The sequence below is a fragment of the Denticeps clupeoides genome, chromosome 1 (assembly GCF_900700375.1).
Source record: "Denticeps clupeoides chromosome 1, fDenClu1.1, whole genome shotgun sequence".
Lineage (NCBI taxonomy): Eukaryota > Metazoa > Chordata > Actinopteri > Clupeiformes > Denticipitidae > Denticeps > Denticeps clupeoides.
In genome coordinates, this window is record NC_041707.1 from 21,025,137 (window position 1) to 21,049,313 (window position 24,177).

The 24,177-nt window shown below is 41.1% G+C and overlaps 1 protein-coding gene across 4 annotated transcripts in view; it reads right to left on the reverse strand.

Annotated features, from left to right (window-relative positions):
* Positions 1–24,177, reverse strand: part of nlgn2a (neuroligin 2a) — a 132,560-nt gene that overhangs the window by 78,166 nt on the left and 30,217 nt on the right. For all 4 annotated transcript variants that reach the window (XM_028993573.1, XM_028993491.1, XM_028993410.1 and 1 more), the window contains exon 2: positions 8,340–9,112. In XM_028993573.1, the coding sequence (XP_028849406.1) occupies positions 8,340–8,799 (460 nt within the window). In that variant the 5' untranslated portion in view covers positions 8,800–9,112. The remainder of the gene's footprint in view (positions 1–8,339; positions 9,113–24,177) is intronic.

Sequence of the window (24,177 nt, forward strand, 5' to 3'; positions counted from 1 at the left end):
CCTCCACACAATGCTTGCCTCAAAGGTCTATAAATAGAGAGAAATGAGCTGGGCTAATTCCCTCATTCAGAGCGTAGCGAAGAGACGAATGGATGCTGCCCTTGATGTGTGCGTTGACAAGAAAATACAGGAAGAACTGGAGGGTTGCCACGACGACCCTCCCCAACTCTCCAGGGGCCATACTCCCCCATACTCTGAGCTCTCTGCTGCTCTCCAGTCCCTTATCTCTTTAGTCTCCATGTCCATCCGCTCTCTCACTCTTTACTCACCTACCTCACCCCAAAAGCAATTTGAATTGTTAAGGCCAGTCCTTCCCTTAACCTCCATGTTGTGACAGTGATGCCAACAAACGGAAGTTGGTCAGGGACCTCACAGGACCATGGTAAGACCAGGACTGTGTTTTTACATAATCTTGGTCAACTGGAGACACATTCAAGCGCAATTCTAGATTCATCTTCAGTCTGCATAGACCAGCTGCTTAAACCCATATGTAAAAAATCTAAAAAAATCTAAAAATATGTCTGGTTCTCCCAATAAGATGGTAGATCCACCACACAATGTAAGACACTTTGCAATACATGTATTTATTTAATAAATTGTGCTCTGAACAGCAGCTTCAGCTATACATCTGATATTTGGAAAAAAATCTTTGAGAACTATACCAATTCAACGTAATAATGGATCCTGCTCTACAAATTGAATCCTGTTTCATGAAACAGGCCTAGTGGGTAAAGAAACAAATCCGTAATAAGAAGGTTTGTGGTTCAAGATTCCACTGTGCAAAGTTCCTCCCCATACGCTGCTCCCCAGGCGCCTGTCATGGCTGCCCACTGCTCACTAAGGGTGATGGTTAAAAGCAGAGGACAAATTTTGTTGTGTCACCGTGTGCTGCAGTGTTTCACAATGACAATCACTTTCACTTAAAAAATGAATGACTAAGGTCCTTTGGTTTGATTTTGGGTACATCATTCGCCAATTTACCCTCCTACAGTAAAAAAGGGATATTTGAGAACACATTTAAAACAATTTCCCTTTAAGCAAGAGAGCAGAGTCATTTGTCATCCAGACGACCACATAACCTTTGGTCTAAATGTACTCATTACTTTTTCATTGCCCACTTTTGGGAAAAAAACTTAAAATGTGGTGGCATGTGCTGAAGACCTTCTGGCTATTTAAGTGAATTTGGTTGGTAGAAACAGTATAACAGCAAGAGGACTTTGCGGCTTCAGCTAAATCAGACTGAAGGCACTGATAAATCCATTGTGAGAAAATGTAATGAGCTACAGTTACAGCCTTCACAAAAGGTTTATTTTAATTCAATTTGTCCTAATCCCTCTGACCAGACATATAGCTACACAGTTCAGGAAGGTACCCCAATTTGCCAATCCTGTGAAAGCTTGTTAGCTGCACTTTTACCAAAAGAGGTTCAGTTGGATCAATGCCTGAGAGGATCATGTAAAAAAAAAACTCAATTCAATTTCTTAGACCATTTGCACTTTTCTGTGGGTGTTTACTTTGGATTGCCTAATTGCTTTTGTGGGGCCAGAGGATGCTGCCAATCCTGAGTCCTCATGTGAGGCCACATGACCTACTGAACCATGCCATGCCATGAACCATGCTGGAGGGAGAACATCCTACGGCTGCACAGGCTGGATCTGACATGTCAAGCAGAGGTGGCCATTAAAGAAAACTGCAATAATTATTTAAATGTTCAGATTTAATGTTATTCGAATGATTTTCTGCATTGCTGTCATTATACCAATTTCAACTCAGAAATTTAAGTTGTGCAATTGCAAAGTAGTTCCATCCTGTATGTTTGGGATGTATTATTGATATCCATACCATTAAGCAGGTTTTTGTTTACTGTCTAATATAGTTTAGTTTAGCATATCATGAGTCTGAAAAAGACAAAAATTACTTCTTGTGCCAAAATAAGAATTTTAGGACATTCTTTTAAAAACTTTCACAGCCAGCCCAAGTTTCCATGGTGGATTTTAAACACCTGACAGCTGCCACAACAACCATGCTTTTGACTGCAGTGGCAGCACATCATTTATGAAAAATAGGATTTTTACTTCTGAAGCCGGATCAGACCAATGTGTGTGGCATGTGTTCTGCAGGGTTTGCAATTCTTGTTTCTGACCCAACACGGTATCCAGTAAAAGTGCAATTCTTACCCCGGGTTTCAGCCCAAAAAGCAGGATATCACTATTGCTGTGCACCACCCTCATGATCCCACTATGTAATGCCTTTTGTAACTATACCTAAGTAGGTCGATAGCTATCACGAGCTATTTCTATGTCATATATGGTACAGGCCAAAAGTTTGGATACACCTTCTCATTCAATGTGTTTTCTTTATTTTCATGACCATTTACATTGGTAGATTCTCACTGAAGGCATCAAAACTATGAATGAACACATGTTATGTACTTGGTTTTCCAACAGTCTTGAAGGAGTTCCCAGAGGTGTTTAGCACTTGTTGGCCCCTTTGCCTTCACTTTACGGTCCAGCTCACTCCAAACCATCTCGATTGGGTTCAGGTCTGGTGACTGTGGAGGCCAGGTCTCCACTTTTTGTTAAGTACATAACTCCACATGTGTTCATTCACAGTTTTGATACTGCCTTCATACTGCCAACAAAAGCAGTGTTCATTATCAAAAAACACCTGGAAGCATACCAACTTCCTCATGGTGTCGAGGTAATGATTATACTATTGTATTAAATTATTTACAATTATGGCATTTATTAGATACCCTTATACAGAGCAACTTACAATCATTAGTTACAGGGATATTCTCTCTGGAGCAACTCAGGGTTAAGTGTCTTGCTCGGGGACACAATGGTAGTAAGTGGGGTTTGAACCTGTGACTTTGTGGTCGTCTGTTTCATAAGCTTGTGTATTACCAAATAGGCTACTACCACCCTACCAAATTAGTATAATCAACCTATAATCACAGCTATAATCCACCTCTCATTCATCTAGGTTTCAGAGCCCTGCCTTTTTCTATTGGTTGTTCACCAAAATTCAACTTTGACCACGGTGTGCACAGAGGCTTGTGAAGTGCCTCTTTGCAGCACCACTTTGCTGGGTGCAGAGTGCAGCACCCAGCTTGTCGTGATGAATCTGAAACCAGTTTGAGTCATATGTCAAGAACCATATGTGAAGAGGCATAAAACATAAAAATTGGCCATTTGCACATTTTCTTATCATAATAAATATTCAAATCAAGCAAATTTAAATAAAGAAACTTTTAAATATTAAAGGCTCTTCCAATGTTCAAATTAGTTTTATAAAACCAATACTAATATTACCACAAACTGCTTCATTGCACTCTCATTTAACTTGAAACCTACTAACATTGCATTGAAAATGGTTTTAGACAGTTTTTTTCTTTTGCATTGCTAATACTATTTTAACATTCTTCATAAACAATTTTATTCTGCCCTTTTATACCTACCTCATTACACAATGTCAGTTTAAACTATTTTATTACAGTTTTACACCTAAACCTAAACAATCTACCACCTCTTCTCACTCCTCTGGTTTTTAAGCTTGTGTTTTTTGCTACTACAGTACATGTACTAGGTTATCTGACTGTCTACTCACAGCTTTATGCTGTCATGTCTTATCTGCACTTTGTCTTGTCTTGTGTTGTACATTTTTCGCACTATTGGCTCCACAGAATGCTATTTCAGACCTGTCGTTATTTGTATATGGCTGGGCTGACAATAAAGCACACTTGAATCTTGAATCTGAAATAAACATACGTACTATAATATACCAACCAAATAATGTAATGTGAAAGTGAAGTGATTGTCACTTGTGATACAGGGCAGCATGGCACACGGTGCACACAGTGAAATTTGTCCTCTGCATTTAACCCATCACCCGTAGTGAGCAGTGGGCAGCCATGACAGGCGCCCGGGGAGCAGTGTGTAGGGACGGTGCTTTGCTCAGTGGCACCTCAGTGGCACCTTTGCGGATCGGGAATCGAACCGGCAACCTTCTGATTACAGGGCTTCTTCCTTAACCACTAGGCCACCACTGCCCCCTAAAAAATGTAATGTAAATAATCAACAGTCTGTTGCACATGCAAGAGCCTCTAATTTCATTCAAGTATAATTCAAGGGGTATGTAGTAATCAGATATTGTTGCAAGGCATCTTCAATACCAAAAAAGGCACATAATACCAGAGGATGTAATAAACATTTCTAAACAACAGTGGTCAAATCCATCAAGGAGTACGATATGAATGATGAGTGATTTTACCTTCCTAACAAAATGTGTCCTTGTCACAATTTTCTCATGTGATATATGGCTTACATAAGATTCATCTCGCTCACCAGTGCTGTTTTCTATTTTAAGGAGTGTAGAGTATAAATGTGATTGATAGTGCTGTAAAGCAAGATTGTGTGAAAAATCCAAAAATATATTGTACTGAAGTAAGAAATAAATAAATAAATTAATTAAATTAATTAGTGTGAATGGTTTGGTTTGGTTTGTAATTCAAATATACCTTCCAAATATACACAGAAAATATCCATTTTCTACAAATCAATTTTTTTATTGTGCATTTTTTATTTTATTCAGATTTTGTCATTTGGATGCGGTTATGCAAGGCATCTGTGATGGTAAAGTGCTCCGCACTGGCTGATTTATAAGATGACTGGCACAGAGAGCCCCCTTTGATCTCCCCATTAAGGATTTTCCTGGTTGCCTATATTTGTCTAACTGTAACTTCAAAGCCTCTTGGGTCATCAATACACGAAGCTGAAAACACACAGTGGCCTCCACATTTATCGCACTCCTTGTGAAGACAATAAGTGATGCATTAGCTATTGAGTTATTCTTGAAGTTGATAAGTTAGGAGAAGGGGTTATGGGCAAATGTCAGGGTCTTACTGACTTTGACAAAGACAATTTGACATATTGTGATGTTCAATGTCTCTCTCAGGGAGTGTTCCATGTATGCAGTGGTCCAAGTAAGGACAACCAGTGAACTAGCAACAGGGTGTCGGGTGATAAAGGATCATTGCATGTGGGTTGCAAAAGCCAGAACATCCAGTCCCATCCAATAAACGGTCCTGTTTTCTGAATGTTTCTGAATATTTTGCCTGTACAAATTTGCTGACAAAGCATGAGCAATTGATCTGCGACCACCACCTACAATGGACATGTGAGGATGAAAGCAGGATCATGGTGGAATAGAAGATAGAAGGCCCAGTCTGATGAATCCTGTTTTCTAAGATCATGTGGTAAGCCAGGTACATTTTAGCAACACAAAAAGAGACATATGAAAATGATTGTGGTTGATTGATGTATAAATGCCTGAACGTTTCTGAAGTATGTCATGACTTTAAAAGCATCACACATAACAAATTCCACAGACATATTTATCCATCCCGTTGTACAATTATTAGACACAGGGATTAACAAAAGACATTTGTTTTATTGCTTTTCAAATCTCTCAAAGATACCTTGCTGAAATCCCTTCTACTGCTAAGCTTGTTTTTAGGAATTTGGTAATGTTGGTCATCATTAGAATAGTATTTACAGTATCTCACAAAAGTGAGTACATCCTTCACGTCTTCGTAAATATTTTTTCATATCTTAACTTGAGACAACGCTGAAGATATGACACTTTGACACTTTTGACACATCTTTACTGTCCCCTTAGACACACAGCCATTAATGGCAAAAAAGTGAGTACACCAAACTCACCAAAATATTTTGTTGGTCAGTCCAGCACCTTTACCCTCAGGTTGTCTTGGAGGTCTGTTTGGAGTTAAGCATGGTCCACATGGACATTTGAAATGAATGCCCTCAGAATGGCATATTTGTTTTAACTTCACTTTGTAACTATGTTCGATTGCCGTTTCACTGGCGTTTGCTGTTTAATGTTCATCAGGATTTCAACACAAATTGACAGCAGGAAAAATTTGGCATCCAAGCCTGGTTGCCGCCACACACGCCATCTAAACCAAATAAGTTATCTTGGTCTGATCAGACCCCAGGACATGGTTACAGGATCCATGTCCTTAGTATGCTTGCCTTCAGCAAACTGTTTTCAGGCTTTCTGGTCCATCATCTTTAGAAGGTGCTTCTTTCTAGGACTGCAGACCAATTTGATGCAGTGTGTGGTATACCGTCTGATCTCTGACAGGCTGACCCCCACCCCTTCAACTTCTGCAGAAATTCTGGCATTAATACTTCTATTTTGAACTCTGGATATGACCTGAGTAGGAGCTCTCAACCTCTCTGGTGGACCATTGTGATGCCTGTTCTGACATTATGGCTGTGCATTTAGTTATTTTGAAGGGACAGCAAATTTACACTTTTATATAAGCTGTACACTGACTACATTCAGAAGAATGTGAGGGATGCGCTCACCTTTGTGAGATACTGTACATATTTGGAAGGTATATGATTTTGTGCTGCAATGCATTCTGTAGTGACCATGTTTGTTCCTATCTTCTCCACCCAACCAACTGGTCGGCTGAGACAGTGACTGTGCAGATCTGTCTTGTGATTTGTGATTAAAGAGCTCCAGCAACTTCCCAAGGGAGCAAGATCTGAGTGTGGTGGCCCCTTAGAACTGTTATCTCCCCTCCCCTGAGTGGACACATGTGTTCTAGTCTCCAGCCAAGCTTCCTCTTGGTACAAAAGCCTGCTTAATTTTCTTCTCAGATGAATAGAGCACATGCTTATTGCATTACCCTATGGTTTTAAACCAAGAGAAACATAAGGGAAGAAACAAAAAAGAGCAAAAGAAATGAACTGAGAAATGGATATGAATTGGAAAGAATAAAGAATTAATGGAAGAACAGTAGATGTTGAGCTATTGTAGGCTGATTACATCATCAATCAATTCTGTTGGCCTTTGCAAACACATCCAACCTGGAAACTCACATTTTCTCCAATGAATTATAAACAAAGGCATTCTCCAACTACTGACATATGATGTAATCTTAAGAATTGAGCATTTAAAGACAGAAGTCAAGGAAACTTTTAGCTGTATGATGAATCCCAAAGTGTGGGTGTTCTAAGGTCATTTCAAACAGAGCATTTCATTAGTCTACCTAGTGCAGTATGGTTAAAGCCATTAATCAAGACTCATAAAGGTGACACCCGACACTTGAATTTGACATCTATGCCTTCACCCATCCATCCACCTGTCTATTATTTTCCTCTCTGGCTCTTTAGAATAAGTCAGGATAGGAGACACCAACAAGAGTCAACATGTTCCATTTTGTGTTTGAGAGCTAAAGCAGTGGCCTTGTGTGAGCAGTGATGACAAAAGAATATCACTTATTCATATTGTACACACACACACACACACACACACACACACACACACACACACACACAGTGAAGATGGCATCAAGTTTCACATTCTGTGAATCACTGTTTTCATTTAAAGGCCAGTGAGGTAATACTCGTTACGATAGATAAGCAGTGTTTATTGGATATAATTTGCCTCATCAGGTGCCAAAAGGGTATGCAGTCACAGAACAAATTGTGAATAATTGTGAAACATGAATGTGACAAAAGTACAAGACAAAAAAAGTTCATCAGTCTTTCCACAGTGGAAATATACAATAAAGCTTATTTATCAGATCAAGGTTTCAGTTTCTATATAATATGTGTCTCAGACTACTTGAGTGTTTCTGAATGGTTTGTAAAACTGGCAACAGTTGCTGTTTTTTTGCCTTCTTTTAGCCAGAAGCAGCAACATCATTGAATGTTGCTTGGCAAATAAAGAAAGTGGGCATATTTAGATGTAAAGAAAAGCTATTTCACATCAATTAAATGCAATTGTCCTTTATCACATGGGTGGCCTGGCAAAAGAGGGACTAAAGGATCCCTACAAAAGACGTTGAGGGCAAACAACAGCTCAGCGATTCCCAAGGTGAGAAGAAATGCCCTCGTAAACAGCGGGTTCTATTCTTAATGACCTACAAATATAGGCCATTTAAGGAAAGTGTAAGAACTTTACAGCTTTAAATATTTTCTTTGTTCCCTAGGTGACAGAGAATAATGGTCAATAATGTCAGCTAACTTTTTGTGCTGCATGTGCCATGATGGGTTTTAATGTTTGGGTGTACTGTATTAGAAAAAAATATTTTTAAAATACAGAGGTGGGACTCCTTTCATTCAAACCAAATAGAAGACCAAAGAGCTTTTTGGACTGGGATTAAATGGCTTAACTGTCCATACATCAGTATGTTCTCTGGAAAAAAAGAACTTAATTTCCCTGTATCTGTTTCATCTAAAACTCTTAATCAAAAAATCCCAGATCAACCCACAAGATAGATGAACCCTTCCTCAGAAACTCACCATCCTCAGTTGGGACGTAGACGTTGAGATAGAGGCAGTCCTCGCTCTGGTTCTGCATGTATGTGGCGGCCACGTCCAGGCTGTCGGTAAACCAGACAGGCAGCATGATCTCGGGCAGAACACCGTGCACATTTTGCGGGCAGACAGGGGCAAACTGTGTGGCGTTGCGGACTTCCTGCCAAGACCCCGGTGCCTCAGGAGGCTGGAAGCGTCGGTCGCCGATAGGAGCTGTGGCATAAGGGACCCCCAGATACTGCTCCACAGGCCCTAGGATTTCATTGTTCAGATCTCTTTTGATCCCTCGCAGCTTGCCATAGTTGGTGGTGACGATGGGATACTTGGCAGAGGCATCAGGGCGCTGGCAAGAGACAAGGGCCAGCAACAGCATCAGACCCAGGAGGTGAACCACGACAGAGATCCTCATGCCAGCTTTGCATTGGTGGAAGGGGAGGAACAACATGGCTTATATCCTCCTCTCTATAACTTTTAAATGAAATTTTCTTTTTTTATTTTCCAAAATTATACAACCCCCCCAAAATATTTATAGGGCCAGACTGGTTAAAGTAGGGTTAATAACTTTTTTTAGGGTACACAAAAGCTCAGGAGAAAATGTTTGGAAAAAACTGGAAAAGGAAGTATGGAGGGGATAAAGTGATCGTGCTCAGAGTTCTGGTTCAGTTGTAGATGAAGCTGAGAGCTGAAGGGCAACAGGTGTTCTATTACGTTCCATCCTCCTGTGAGGTCTTCATCAGGTCAGCCAGTGGTCCTTTCTTCTGTAAAAGAGTAAACAAAAAATTATATCAGTACCCCAGTGGTCTTAGTTATCAATTGTCTGCCCCTCAAGTGTATACCCTACGCTTCCTAATATGGACAAATACCACTGTGAGATCCTAAAGCCTATGTTGCTCCAAAGACTACACTAGACTTCATTCTCATCATATTTCATCATTGATATTTTATAATCAACATTAATTCAAAAAATATTTGGAATGAATAGGCTTTGGTTCTCTGTGTTGAACTCAAACTCCCTCTAAAGACAATAAAAAACAGGAAGTTTTTATTGTCTTTAGATTAACTGTACGTTATACTTTGTACAGTGTACCTGTGTTGTTCAGTTCCTGCGGGAGTGTTACACAATTTTAATGTTCATGCTGATCTTCGCATTTTAATATATTTTAAAAAAAAAAAGTCATTCCGGACAAGCACAACAGTTAATGAGCATAATATGCACAATGCAAATGTACCAATATCAATCAATTACAAAACAATTACAAAAAAAAAAAAAAAGAAAGAAAAACACAATCAAAATCTGCTTCCTTAACTGGCTAGCACAAAAAGTAGGTCTTCTTTAAGAATTCACAGATGAATGCATGTCTGATGTGCTGATGACTAATTGTGAACAAGAACAAATGTATCATGTGGCTGCTGTGTTCTTTTTGAAGCCTCTAATCGCCTGGGAGACATGATGGATGCCTCGCTTTTTTCATTCTTTTTCATTTTAATTTCCTGCGGTGCCCTATTTAGCGGTTCAGCACGTTACATGGTAGCAGGAAATATGGATTAGAAATGGCCTTTTACTTCCTGTAAGGGTCAAAGGGTGATTCAGTCAGACTCTAAGCTGCTTATCTTTGGAAAAGTACACCACAAGCTGCACACACACACACACACACACACACACACTTGCATTTCTCACGCAAATACTAATATACAAATATCTAAAACCCTTACACCCTCACTAACAGTATTCTATCTGAGATATACCAACTGTCACATCTAAACAAAAAAGCAACACATCTGTATATAAATAATAGCCCATATGGTGTGATGAGACACACTCATGCGCCTCACCAGTATATGCGACACCCCGTCGCGCCCATCCCAGTAACTCAAACACATGACAGATTTTCCAGCCATCTCCACCAGCAAAAACAGACAACCGCTGAGCTGAAAAGAATCTGTTAAACAATCTGTCGGCCTCATAGCTTATAACTTCTTTAATCACCATTCCATAGCTGTTTTAGTCTGATGTCTCCATTAAATGAATGATGACCTAGACATTAATTTATCCCAGTAAAGCTATTTGCGTTTGACTGATTGGGGGAAGTAAACGAGCAGAAGGGGCTGCAGAGTAGCTCTACTTAGGGCCTCTGGCCTCTGGACTTTTTTTTTTTTTTTACAGCCGTGACAAATGACACACAGCAGATAAGAGCATGTAAAGCAATGTCCTGGTGCTATAATTCTACATGGATGTGTGGTGGATCGGGGGGTGTCAAGGGTTTCGAGTCTGGGGGTGTATTCCCACCTCCGCAATCACCCATCACAACAATCTGCTGTAATTTACTTACTGCCCTTTCTTACACTTATCAGTGAAATATTGTTTATCACCCTAGTATTTTAATGTGGTTGGTGATGGTGTTCCTGCTGTTCTCTGTTTAAATCACTGAGAGCATACAGACTGCTCCCAATACAGACCAGGGACACCAGTTGTCAAAAACAGCAAGATGTGCATGTGCTGTATTTGTATTATGAGGTTGATTTTATTCTGACAATAGAAAAGCAGAAAATGCCAAGTATTGGGTGATTCCATTCTTCAGAGGCATGATTCCATATGACCTTAGTTCAAAGAATAAACTGGTCTTGTGTTCTGAGGTGCCACTGAGCAAGGTACCATCCCAACACAGTGCCACCAGAGATCCTGTCATAGCTGTCCACTGCTCAAAAAGGGCGATAGGTTAAAAGCAGAGGACACATTTTGATGTGTGCACTGCATGCTGTGCTGCAGTGTTTCACAATGAAATTAAATTAATTTACATTTTGTATATGCCTGAAGTACATGTATTTAGCTTATTCCTGAATTTTAATGTAAAAAGCAAGCAAGCCTTTAGTTTTAATATCCAAAGGCTGGACACCCTGACACACAAAGAATATAACACATTCACACACTGGTACACAGGAACATGGAGACACCTGGAGCACAATCAGATCTAGAGATTAAATCACAACTCCACTCTAACTGAGAGCTGCCACTCTGGGCTCAGCCATACTGATCCTGAATCAGCAGTGGCAGTCTCTGAATTTCTGGTCCGTTTCAGCTGACCAGGGAGCAGCGGGACATGATAGAGTGCTAGAAACTATGGTGCCAGATCCAGGAACACCTGAGCACCCCTTGTCTCTCAGCCCCAAGAGATACATGATTGCCAGCAAGATTTGGGCCAATGGCACATGGCTAAATGAATGCATCTAGTTGAGCTGTCGTTGCCATGGAGAGTTAATAAAAAAAGTTGAAAGGATTTGAGTGAGAAACTTGAAAACCTTCCAGGTGGAGAGCCCAGTCTCGTGGAAAATTGAATATATTTTGGAAGGAAGAAGTCAGATGTATGGCATTATGTCAGGTTGGTCCTTTTTAAAAACGCTTCTGTTTGCAACATGATGAAATAGACTAATATTTCACAAATAAATTGTTTCTGACATGCAACTCAAACACTGTAATCTATGGCCTAGCAACACAAATGCAAACAACGTATTTAAGGTATGATTTATGATAAACAGTGACCAGTGCACTGAATGTAATCAATCAGATTATAGATAATATAAAAAAAAGCCAAAACCCATCAGAAACTAGCCAGCATTACATTGATACCATGTGACTGTTTGCCTCATGTTCTGACATCAATTCCACTCTGTGTGCAAAAGTTTGATTCTTTTGTTCTTGTTTGTTTGTTGACAATGATATCTCTGCTGCATAGTTAGTTGGGTTGTCAAAGTGAAACAGCATGTAACATTTCTTCCACCTACACCATGTTCTCTGCAGCAAAGAGAAGCGCTCAAAGCGCTTCTCAGACGGCTGCTCTTTATTAAATATTTAGAATGCATCTGATGGTATATTTTACAGTGCACAGCTCATATTAACTTACCGCCATATATATTTAATTTCTGCCTAAATTATCTCATGCATGTGTGTGTGTGTGCAATTACAGGCTACATTCCATCTCTCTCATCTACCAGTGGTCATCAGTAATGATGCTGTGTGGTGAGGGCATGTAGGAAGTCTATGAAGTCTTGAAGTCTATCAGTGCTATGTAGACAGCGGTTCACCACCCAAAAATATCCAGCCAGAAGCTACAGCTGTCCTGTGTTCAGAAACTGAACACTGATGAAGGGCTGGAGGATGGCCAACTTGAGCTGGGCGTGCCAAAAGCTGAGCTATAGTCTCTGATTCCGCACACACACAAGGTACAGCTCCAAGTTAGCTTTAGTGCTGAACGCTTAAACAACAGCTCTATCCATGTTATTGGTTCAAGATCATGCTCTGACCTATGCACATGTCTTATTTCCCATGCTCTGTGGCCTTCAATGGGCCTTCAATGGATTGTGAGATTTAATGCTACATCTTTGGATGTGGATGGCTGCATTGTTGGAAGTATCTTTCAAAAACATCTTCAAAATTGTTCAAAATATGACAGTGTTGAAGGTCTTGTTTTATTGTCTTGTGCAGAAGTGGTGGCCTAGTGGGCAAGGAAGTGGAGTTGTAATAAAAGGGATGCACGTTTAAATCCCGCACCGCCAAGGTGACACTGAGGTGCCCTTCAGCAAGGTACTGTCCCCACACACCGCGCCCCGGACACTTTTCATGGCTGCCCACTGCTCACCAAGGGTTATGGGTTAAATGACACATTTCGCTATGTATAAACCCAACATTTTTCCCCACAGTTCACTTGCACTAGTTTCAGCTTCAGTACATATTATATATATATATATACATATGTAGTGTTAAAAAAAGTTTTTTCGATGGCTGGCATGAGCAAGGTATGATTTATTTTGTGACGGGGGGCGGGTGCTCAGACTGAATGAGCGTGATTGAAAAATAAGATAGCCAGCCGTTCGCCTCATTGGCCACTCTGGATAGAGGCGCCCCCGCCTGACCTCATCTGTGACAGCACCGCTCGGCATTCTGGGCAATGAGCAGGCGGTGACAGGAGCAAGACAGCTCCGAGATACCAAGGTGGCCATGGGGCAGGTCACAGCTGCCAACGTTACTGTCAACATTTTCTTTCGTTCTTTCAGTCCTTCCTTTTCTCTTTCTTGATTCTTATCCCTCCGTTCTCCTGCCCCCAAGATTCAAACTGGGGGAAGCCAATTTCGGGGGGGAGGGGAATGAAAGGAAATAGTAGGCCCAGAGGGACAGCAAACAGTTGTGCCCCCTATCCCTTGCTCACATTTTTTTAGTTACACACAATTAGTGTTTTATTCTTCTTCACATTTCACCGCACACAGGAAGACTTACAACAATTCCCTGCAAGTGAATTGCGGCTACGCTCAACATCGCCTATCCACAGATCAACTAGATGCATTCATTTAGCCACAGATTCACAGATATATCTGATAAATATATATAGCTGTATACAGGGGTGGGCTATATATTGAATATACTAGTAAATAACTATATTGTCATTATCCAGTTACAAAAAAACAGTACTCTCAAGGTTCGCTTCTCTGGGCCATCAAAATTCAACAAATTTCTAAAAGGCTTACGGAGCATCGCTAGCCATTTTGCCGGGCACAAGAAGAGACCGCTGATCAGGTGCTCACACCAACAGAAAACAATGGCTTTCAGAGCGCATCACCACACTGGAACCAATACGTCCTCTTCTCTCTGCTGAAAGCTGGTTACAGACCAAATGCAGCCAAGTGAAAAATGTTACCATTTTAGCAAGAATTTAGCATTTATACAGTTATTTAGAGGAAATTTCAAGGTCTATATCATGTATCATTAAAAAAAAATCACAAAATTACTTTTAGGCCCTTTCGCCCAGCCCTAGCTGCATAGCGACACATACTGCTCTCTCACACACTTTCACATACTCACGCTGTCTCTCTCTCTCTCTCTCTCTCTCTCACACACACACACCCAAATTGGCAGAAATGGAGGTTCAGAGTCTATGGACCACCGAAGCACAAAATTGGAAACAATATGTCGGGAAGAGTTAAAAGCAAATATTTACAGCTTTTAATGCAGGCCTGAGTGCCGCCTTTCGGTGGGGGTCAGATTACGTCCACCAGCCGCACTGCATCCAGCTAATTAGGCCCCCTGAAAGAAGATTAATCACTGTCCCTCAGCCTACTCACCGCCCCAGCGCTGGCCAGTATTCTGCGGCGTCTGTGCTGAGCAGCCTTTTTCTTTCTCAGTACATTTCTCTGTTGGACAATTTGGACTAGAAAAGTGTGGTGTGTGTGTTTGTGCATCCACCCTTTTGTGTGTTTATCGGCGGTATCAGTTCAAGATCAACATAATATTAAAAAAGTCTAAAGGCAAGAACAACTTTTCAATGAACGTCCTTGCCAACTCTCTCAGTTTTATGAGTCTGTTTGTCATGTGTGCAATGAGTAGAGTGTGTGTGTGTATGTGTGCATGTGCACGCTCTGCATGCATGTTCCCCAGAGCACTGCTGGGGCTGAGTGACCTGTCATGATTGCTGACACACAGGGTTTGAGACAATGAAACGCAGCCTAGAATCTCCACCAGTGGGGCTTGTGGGAGCTGGAGAATGTGAATACAATTATTTGTTAGTTTCTATGTTGATTTGCAATGATCAGCCACAGTATTTAAACCTCTAACTAGTGGTATATTGGACACGAGTAGAAGGACAATATGTTAAATGGTGCCAAAGGCATGTGGGGAATGAAGGTTTGTGCACAGTTCCTACAGTGGCATACATTACACACAGTGCATGACGGCGTGTTTTTTAGCTGCAGACCAGTCAGAATATCCACACTAATCAAGTACACAACTTAAATGGCCTCCAGCAGACACTAAAAGCAAACCTGAAGAAAACCTAGCTACATAAACAGTGTGCAGCCTTTCCTTCCAACAGCATTTGCTGACTGCATCAGCCTCATGGATATTAAAACTTCTCGGGTATAAACTCCCAAAGTCTTAAGCTAATTGATCCATGGAAGCCTCTCAGTGCAACTAACAGGATGTAAAGGATCTGCTGCTAATTTCCTTAGTTTCAGATACCACAGAAAACCTTTCGAGGTCTTGTGGGGTCCAGGCCTCGATGGCCATTCCCATTCAGTCCCTAGGCAAGGCCCTTAACTGTGATTGTGCCTGTTAATAATTATTTCATGTCATATTGGTTAACAGCACCAGTTAAATGAATAGGTACTATTTTAGAGTAAACACGGATTAGTGGTTAACTGGTGTAAGGCAAGGCATGTTCAGAATTTACATGTCTGGAATTATGTAACTGGAGCTTACTACTCTTTTCATTGGTGTGTCATCCAGAATACAATCTTTAATGAGGTTTTTAAAAAAATGTAAAGGCTAAAAACTATTTCTGGATGACTTAAACACACGTCAATACATCACACACAAATATCATGGTCCATACTGGTCGTATTTATTTATTTATTTATTTATTTATTTATTTATTTAAATCCAAAGTCTTGTCTGTAAATGATTGGAATGGAATGGAATCAGTACATCTGAGTCAATTAATTATGCATAAGAATGCAGGTGTGCACCAACAAACTGTTTGACATCTGTATATTTTACCATACATGAACAATGGTTTATACAGTTGTATATGCACATTTGTAGCACATTTCTTTGACATTTAGGTTCAGTCCTCTGCTCATCTTTGTGGATTTTCATTTCTGCCATTTGTTTGTTTTTCTCCTGTTATTCTGGCATAGTACCAGCAGGCCAACTAACACTGAGCATTGTCAGCGCTCTGCCTCTCTCTGGGTTCAGTGCAGCACTGGCAGTTGGATTCTGGTGCAGATGCATATTCAATAGATCCGCCCGGATGTAGAAGCCAGAGGGACGCAGCTCCACTAACAACGTGCACTCCTGATGCAGACTGGGAATTGGTAATTGAACTGAGAGAGAGATAAAAGTGTGTGTGGTGAAGAAAAGTGCAGGGAGGAAAGGAGATGAAGAAAGCAGATGAAAAAAAAAAAGAATAACAAGAATATGAAGACAGTAAGGGAACACACATGAATGAAAGGATCAACCTATAGCAGAAGAGACGGAGGAAAAGGAAGGAAGCCAATTAAAGGGAAGAATAATTGAGGGATTTTTGAGGAAATTAAGGAAGCTCTTAACAAAAGACAAAAGTAATTAATGAAATATGTAAGATTAAGTAAGGATAGAAAATTAAGGTCTCTCAAAAAGGTCTAGGTCACTGATATTATGTGTCATTTTAGTCCCCTGCTGGGATAATTCTTCTTTAAAGCCCACTGATAAGGTTGCCTCGTAAATCACAGTGATGACACAGCCTTATTACTCTTTTCTGCCGTTCAGCTGCCAGGACCAAGCCTGAAGGAGACCTTTATCAATTATGAATGGCTGTGTTTGTATGTGTGTGCATGCATATTACAGAAAGAGGGTCCAAATTTGTGTTTTTTTGTTGTTGTTTTTTTGTGCGCATACATATGCAAATCTGAACTAGTGAGAGAAAAGTAGGTTACATACGGGAGTCTCTCTTTCTCTCCAGCTTTTCATGAAAAATGAATGGGATTGTGCTTTCAGGGTCTATAATATCCTGCATGAAAAAAGCTGCACAGCTGTAAAGTGTGTGTGTGTGTGTGTGTGTGTGTGTGTGTGTGTGTGTGTGTGATTCCAATAGGCCCGCCGCGAGCCAAAGGGGAAAACCAATGCAAGTCCCTCTTTCAATCTTGCTCCCTCATCTCCTTCACCCACCACCATCTCCCAGGAATATTTTGAGAGAGATGTGCATTATAGAGCCAGAAGAGATGTGGCAGCACCCTGTGAAGATCCATTTCTGATTCTGTTTATCCGTAATGTAAGCCTTCGGTATGGAAAATTTCAACAAAAATAGGATTTTGATGTTTATAATGGTTTGCATAGATTGCTAACATTACTATTGCTTACCTCTAACAATAGGAACAATTAATTGGTATGAAGCTGATATGCAGTAAATATGCAGTAGATTTGCTCCTCCTATTGTTCTCTGATGAACTGTCCTTGACAAATGTCTATATAAAACATTATAAATCTCTCTGGTTAAGTGAAATCACTAGTTACATGGTCATACTCCCTGGGGCAACTCGGGGTTAAGTGTCTTGCTCAGAAGCTTATTGGCTGCCATTAACCCCATTAAATGCTAAATTACACAGTTGTTTTTTTCCAACTAGTGTCCAATCTCAAATCTATGGCTGACAATTGATTTGTGAACCATGTTTTTTGTTCATTCTGATCAAGACTACAACAGAAGACTATAACAGAAAAACAGTTAGTTAGATTAAAAAAGGATTTACTCATCTCCCCTTACAGTGAGTGCTATTTTGTCTTAGTTTAGTGTCTAGCATCTGAACATTTATCAGCATATAACAGTAAAAATACATTTTTTGGTAGATATCAGAGCTCTCCACTTAAATTATACCTAACTAAAAGATATAATTTTGTGAATATTAAAGGGCAGTTCCCTGGAAAAGCACTCTACTGTTTTCATTATTTCTGCTGCCACTTGGAAATATAATCATAAAATGAAGTTTCACTGCAAAGCAGATGACAAACAAGTGTACATTTCCGCAAAGTGTACTGATGAAACCAAATTGTCTGTGATAGAATGCTGTATAAAAAAATAAAATACAAGAGTGAAAGAAAAGAAATTTTCTATTTGGAGTATGTCTGATTTGTATATTGATATAGATGTTTTCTCAAAACAGCCATCCCAAAACATCTAGCTTATCAATCTATCATTCACAATTTATGTCATGTATGTAAGACAGCTTTATTTCGCAATGAAACATGCAAAAAAAAAGATGCATTTGTAAGAACAGACATAGCTGACAATATAGCTTCTCAAATGAAGAGGCTAGCAGTATGTACAATAGATGGTAACACTTATGAATGGTACTGAATGTTATTTACTGCCAGACTGTTGTCTATTATGCAAAGCTTTCCAGTGGTACCAAGAAGAAAGAAACTCAGCAGGCGGCATTGCCTTCTACTCTGATCGCGTCAGGTTTGAAAGCCCTTGTCTGCTAATGCGCAGAACTCACACACTCAGAGTCAATATTTAAATTCAGGTTAAAGGCGCGTGTATTTAAACAAGCACTCTCCTCATGTACAGTCAAATAACTACACACACACACACACACACACACAATGTACAGATGTCCACTGTCCCCTTTTTGAGTAAATGGGCATTACCATGTTTCACAAGACTTCAATCTTAACCGCATAGATGAAGCCACATCCACGTGGCTAAATCATGTCACAGACATTTCATTTTGATTCAAGGAAACTCTTGAAAGGAGGCACTGGGGTATCCTATATCCCAGAGGAGGCAGGGGTCAAATCTCATGACCTGCTAAAGCACCTAAAACAGCCCCACAGTCATGGGTGGTGGCTTTCCAGTGAAACTTCAAACCTTTGTCTAATTAAAAGAGCCAGCACGTGATTCTAGATATTTGATGGTAACCTCCACTCTCTCCCCCTCTCTCACTTCCCCCTGAACTGCACAACTCCCCAGCCTAACAGCTACCACTCCGTAACTTAATTACACTTGCCGATAATAATTACATCCGGGGATGCTGGCACGCCCGGCACAGGACAGATTGCGAGCATGGTGGCAAGATGCCGGTCTGATGTCTGTGGCTGCTCCGCCATGTTAGCACCTGCTGCATGGCCCACGACGGGCACAGCTGATGAGGTTGGCACGGCGGTGAGCAGACAACAGGGTGGCGTGTTGTGATGGGAGCGGTTAAAGGTGTGTGCCTCACACATAAATACACACACACACACAGCTCTCAGAGAAATGTGTTTTTAATAATAATAGTTACACACAAAAAGAACGAGCAGTGGACACTGCAAGTCGATAAACATTACTGGTTGTTTTTTATATATTTATAACCAAAAATGAATAAGAATTGCACAGAAAATGGAAATGCTATATGAGAGAAAAGGGGGACTGTAGAATTGAGACGCCGGGCGAACACAAATCTCCGGCCTGGAAAACGGGAACAGGGATGTTTACAGCAATGTACCATTAGTGAGGAAGACTATTTTCCGAATATTTTTTGACGTCTGTCTCAAATAAATCATGGGACCGTGTTTAAATGCCTTAGAACAAGCACAAACATGTGCATGACCTTGAACAGACAAGCTTGGCGAGGCTGCTCCTTGTCCACGTCACTCTTTCTCATGCAAGCACATGTGTGTTTGCACATGCACCGAATAACAATAATCTCTCCCTGTGATGCACGCCACACTCACACTGCATTAACACCTGCCTTCTCTTATCTACGCGGCAGAAACATAAAGTTTGCATGATGACAGCGCCAGCGGCCGTGTACTGCTTCTGATCAACGTGGTGAGGTTTGGATGTATTTGCAGCCATTTGCCAGTTTGTTTCACTAAATGAGCAGCCTGCAGTCTTCCATCACACTTTTTTTCCCCCCGTCTCGCTGTCATTGTTCTATTTTCACCCATGGTGTTTCTCAGGTTCTCACTCTGCCACTCTAACACAAAAATAAAAAAGAGAATGTGAGTTGTGAGTGCATAAATGAAAAATTGCATCTCACTGTTATGAGAGGAACTGGGACAGCCATCTTAGATGAACAGTCTGGTCCACGTTCGGCAACATTAACACAGGTTCATTGTTTAAAAAAAAAAAAGAGAGAGATGACAACCCTAAATGATGCATTGAGTAGCTTCCCATTTCTTAACCATGGCAGAAGGGTCAAATTATTGTCATGCATCAATCTAAGGAGATTGCCCTAACTACCAAAAATTGGGTTAAGAACTGTCCAACAAAATTCTTAAAAGAATCACAACAAAAATCACGACTGCGCTCAACAGTGAGCATTTCCACATGCACAATATAAAGGGAACTCAAGGGATTGGACTAAACAGCTGTAGAAAACCACTGATCAGTGAGGTTAATAAAAAAGGCTTACTAGGGATCATAAAGGTTGGACTCTGGAGAAATGGAAGAAGGTCATGTGGTCTGAGGACTCAACACCTTGTTCTCAGGGTAGGAAGAGAGGTGCATGAAGTGATGCAGCCATCATGACTACTTCCTACCCTACAAGCCTCTGGGGGCTGTGCTGTCCCCATTGTTATGAATGACTACATGAATGACCAGGTTATTCCAACAGGGGATTTCTTCTTCTCTGGTGGCATGGGCATATTACTAGATGGGAGTGGCAGGATTTATTGGGATCAAATTATGAAAGAGTGGTGCAGTGAGGATGAGACATCATTTTCACACATGGATTGGCCACCAGACTTCACCCTGAGAATCTTTGGAAACATTTTACTGACTGACATCTCTACAATGGCTATTAGCCATCTCTAATCTGGATGGAAATAAATGGTGTGACATTAGAGAAGCTCAGAAACAATGCAGATGTATCTGCAGCCATCTGCAGCACAGCAGATGTGTTCCATAATCAAGGCTAAAGGCAGTCCAACGATATATATTAGAGTGTGTGAACTTCTTTTTTGGACAGCATTTTCAACGGTAGTATATAAACTGCAGAGGTATTCAGATCCTATCAGCTCAAAGAAATCCTATCAGCCCTGAATAAGGAGTGTGCCAAAAGATATCTTCCAATGGGACCTGAACCTTGGACAACATCCTGCCACAGAACACTAAGGGTTCCGAATAAATCAACTAGGAGGAATAAAGAGGCACAGAATAAAGGTTGCAAGACACATAAATCGCAACATGGATCAGGAAGCCATCACATATTCACCGTCACAGCAACTCTGTAACTAACAGCACTACAACATGTGTCATTTATCTCCACAGTGTACAATCATCTAAAATGTCCAACAGCCATGTGCTGATTGGTGATGGGCCCTAACTTAATGACTGTCGAGAAGACATCCAATTAGGCAAACCCTTCACAGTGTGAGAAACAAATCAAAAGAATTCATATTCACCACTTACTGACATCTAATGAAGGTCGTCTCATACGATGGATTAAATACTCATACATACAACACTGCAATTAAGGAGACAGGGACTTAATTAATCATTTGGGCTATATTTTACTTATCTCATTAACCACTGTCATCTGAAGCCACATGTAACAATGGCATCGTTTGAAGGATAATTTTGAATGTATTAGTTAGGAATCTCTTTTACTATATGGCTACTTGGCTTTAATTTGACAGCACAAAAAGGTATAAATGATGGCTACTCCTTGCTCTCACCGTTTGTTCCTGTAAATTTTAGTTCTAATTCATCTGCCCCTTTTATTATGGAACAGGGTGGGAGCTTATCTCTCTAAGAAAACTGGCTGTAAATGCACAATGCAGGATCGAATCGGCATAGACCCCTTATTATTAATACCTGCAGAAATGTCTTGATTAAATCACAAGGATAGTGTGTGTCCTGCATAGACCTTCCCTTTGTTTTGGAATGTCTCACAAATTGGTCCAGCAATTCACAAAAGAGAGCGAGAGCAAAAAAAAAAAAAAAAATCCCGTCTCATCGCGCAGGCACCATCACGTGCGTGTGAGCGCACGCAGGCATATGGTGCTGCTTAGTGGCAGTGGCATCCATGATAAATTGACTCCTTTATCTAAGTGGAAGTGTGGGTCCATGTGCAGGTGGAGCATCTCACTCTCACACGCCAAGGGAGACGGACGGAGAGCGATAATGACACAGCACGTCCGCGACACTACAGCCGCGCTTAAATGAGGCAGGGCAAACAAAACATATGCACTCCAGCATGGCTTAATGTCCTCCCGGTGAAGAGGCATCCGCCGCGTCTGAACAAAAGAGCGCTGTTCATGTTCATTAAGACGGTAGCGTCGCCACCTATGGTAAAGATGAATGCTAACGCTCTGCCACGTTTTCGCTCCTCTTTCGTCATCTCCCGCCTTCCTGATCGAGAAGCCGTCACGCAACACTGCGCCCCTTAATAGTTTCTGCTGTTCTGCTCAGTGTTTCAATGAACAGCCGTGAATGTGTGTGTGTGTGTGTGTGTGTGTCTGCATCTGTCACCTGTATCATGACTTGAGCCTCGGGTTGAGTGAACAGGACACAAGCTAATTAACCTGTAGCAGTGTATTTATACGTGAACTTGGCCTGCAGGCAGGCTGTCACGTGTGATGTGCTAAAATATGTGTAACTTACCTGTGTGTGTGGCACCATAAGGCACAATTATATTAAGTGTGTGTCTGTTAATTATGTGGTAGTGGTAGTAGCCTAGTGGGTAGCACACTCAGAAGAACCAGAAGACCCAGGTTCAAACCCCACTTACTACCATTGTGCAAGACACTGAACCCTGAGAGTCTCCAGAGGGGGACTGTCCCTGTAACTACTGATTGTAAGTCGCTCTGGATATGGGCATCTGATAAATGCTGTAAATATTAAGAAAACAAACCTTATGCCTTTACCTGCAGAATGCAGATGTGTGATGCTTTATCCATATCCTGCATTTAATCCATGTAACCGATGCAGTGTAGTCTCAGAACTGTTTTTGGGGAGCTGTCTGTTGTGCTGATCCATAAGCTTTAATACTCTGTCCAGAGTGCCAAAGCAAACATCAACAAACGGCTGCCTTCCCAGCATTATACAGTTGCCAGTTTGGGTTTGGAGTGCTGGGAGGAATAGCAGTGCCAACGCTTCCAACAAAACGTTCTGTTTGTGAGCTTTGTCACACTAACAGCAAACAGTTCCTGGGCTCTTCTTCTGACCACTCCAAAAACCTAACATTTCTACAGCATCCATAAAAAAAGCAACCAGAGACCAGACAATAATTCTTCTGCATATTATGCTTGCCACTACCAAATAAAAGTAATGATCGGCTAGCTCAGAAGAGAAATGTAATTGTTAAATTAATATCATCTAATTATCAACTAATACAATGTTGAAATGAAATTTTGAAATTTTATTAATGAACATCTACAGTTTTGGGTGTCTGCTCTACCTGGGTGTACAAATGTAATCAAAGATATATGCTCATAAGGTCAAGGAAAGCATTTCCAGGTTGTTTTTGCATAATTCCCATGTTATGCTGGAAAACCCTCCTACTGGATGATTGCAATTTATTCCAGTGTGCGGAGCGAGTATCTCCTCTATTCACACTGCAGTGCCCGTGCTAACCCCCACCTTGCCCATCCATTCCTGTGGCCTTCACACGAGCGAAACAAACAGCAAAAGCCCCGGCTGCAACAGACGGACACTACGCTACGTTTCTGTCCCTGTGACATCATCACTGCTGTGTGTGTGTGTGTGTTGGGGGGGGTTGAGCATGCACAGCTGTGTCAGCCCCTCGGTGACCTCTTTTTTCTGAAGCATATTCAGGTTATGGATCAGTTACCTGCTCCTGACTCTTTGCGCTAGTTTTCCTTCTCTCTCTCTCTCTCTCTCTCTGTCAGCGATGTGTTTTGTTGGGTATAGTTCACTGGACAAGTCAACTGCCAGTCTGAACTTGACATGGAAAAACTGCTGACCACAATCACCTCAGTTACACATAAACATGGAAACAGGGATGACAAAAAAAGGGGTCTATAGAGCCAATTTCAGCTTTAGCGTTTGTACAATCCATTGAAATTGAAGAGGTTTTGTCAACTATGTTTAACAAATCATTAATATAACACAATTTACTGTAATATATTATGTTATAGGCCTCACAGTAGCATGGCGAGTAGCACTGTAGACTTACGCCTCCAAAGTGGCTGATCCAAGTGCTCTCCCCATGTTGCCGTGGGTTTCCTCACACAGTCCAAAGGCACGCTGGGTGCACTGCCGATTTTAACTTGGCCCGAAGGTGTGTGCCTTGCGCCCCGCCCAGATTGATTTCCTGCCCTAAGCCCTATTTCCCAGGATGAGCACACATGTCCCTACTG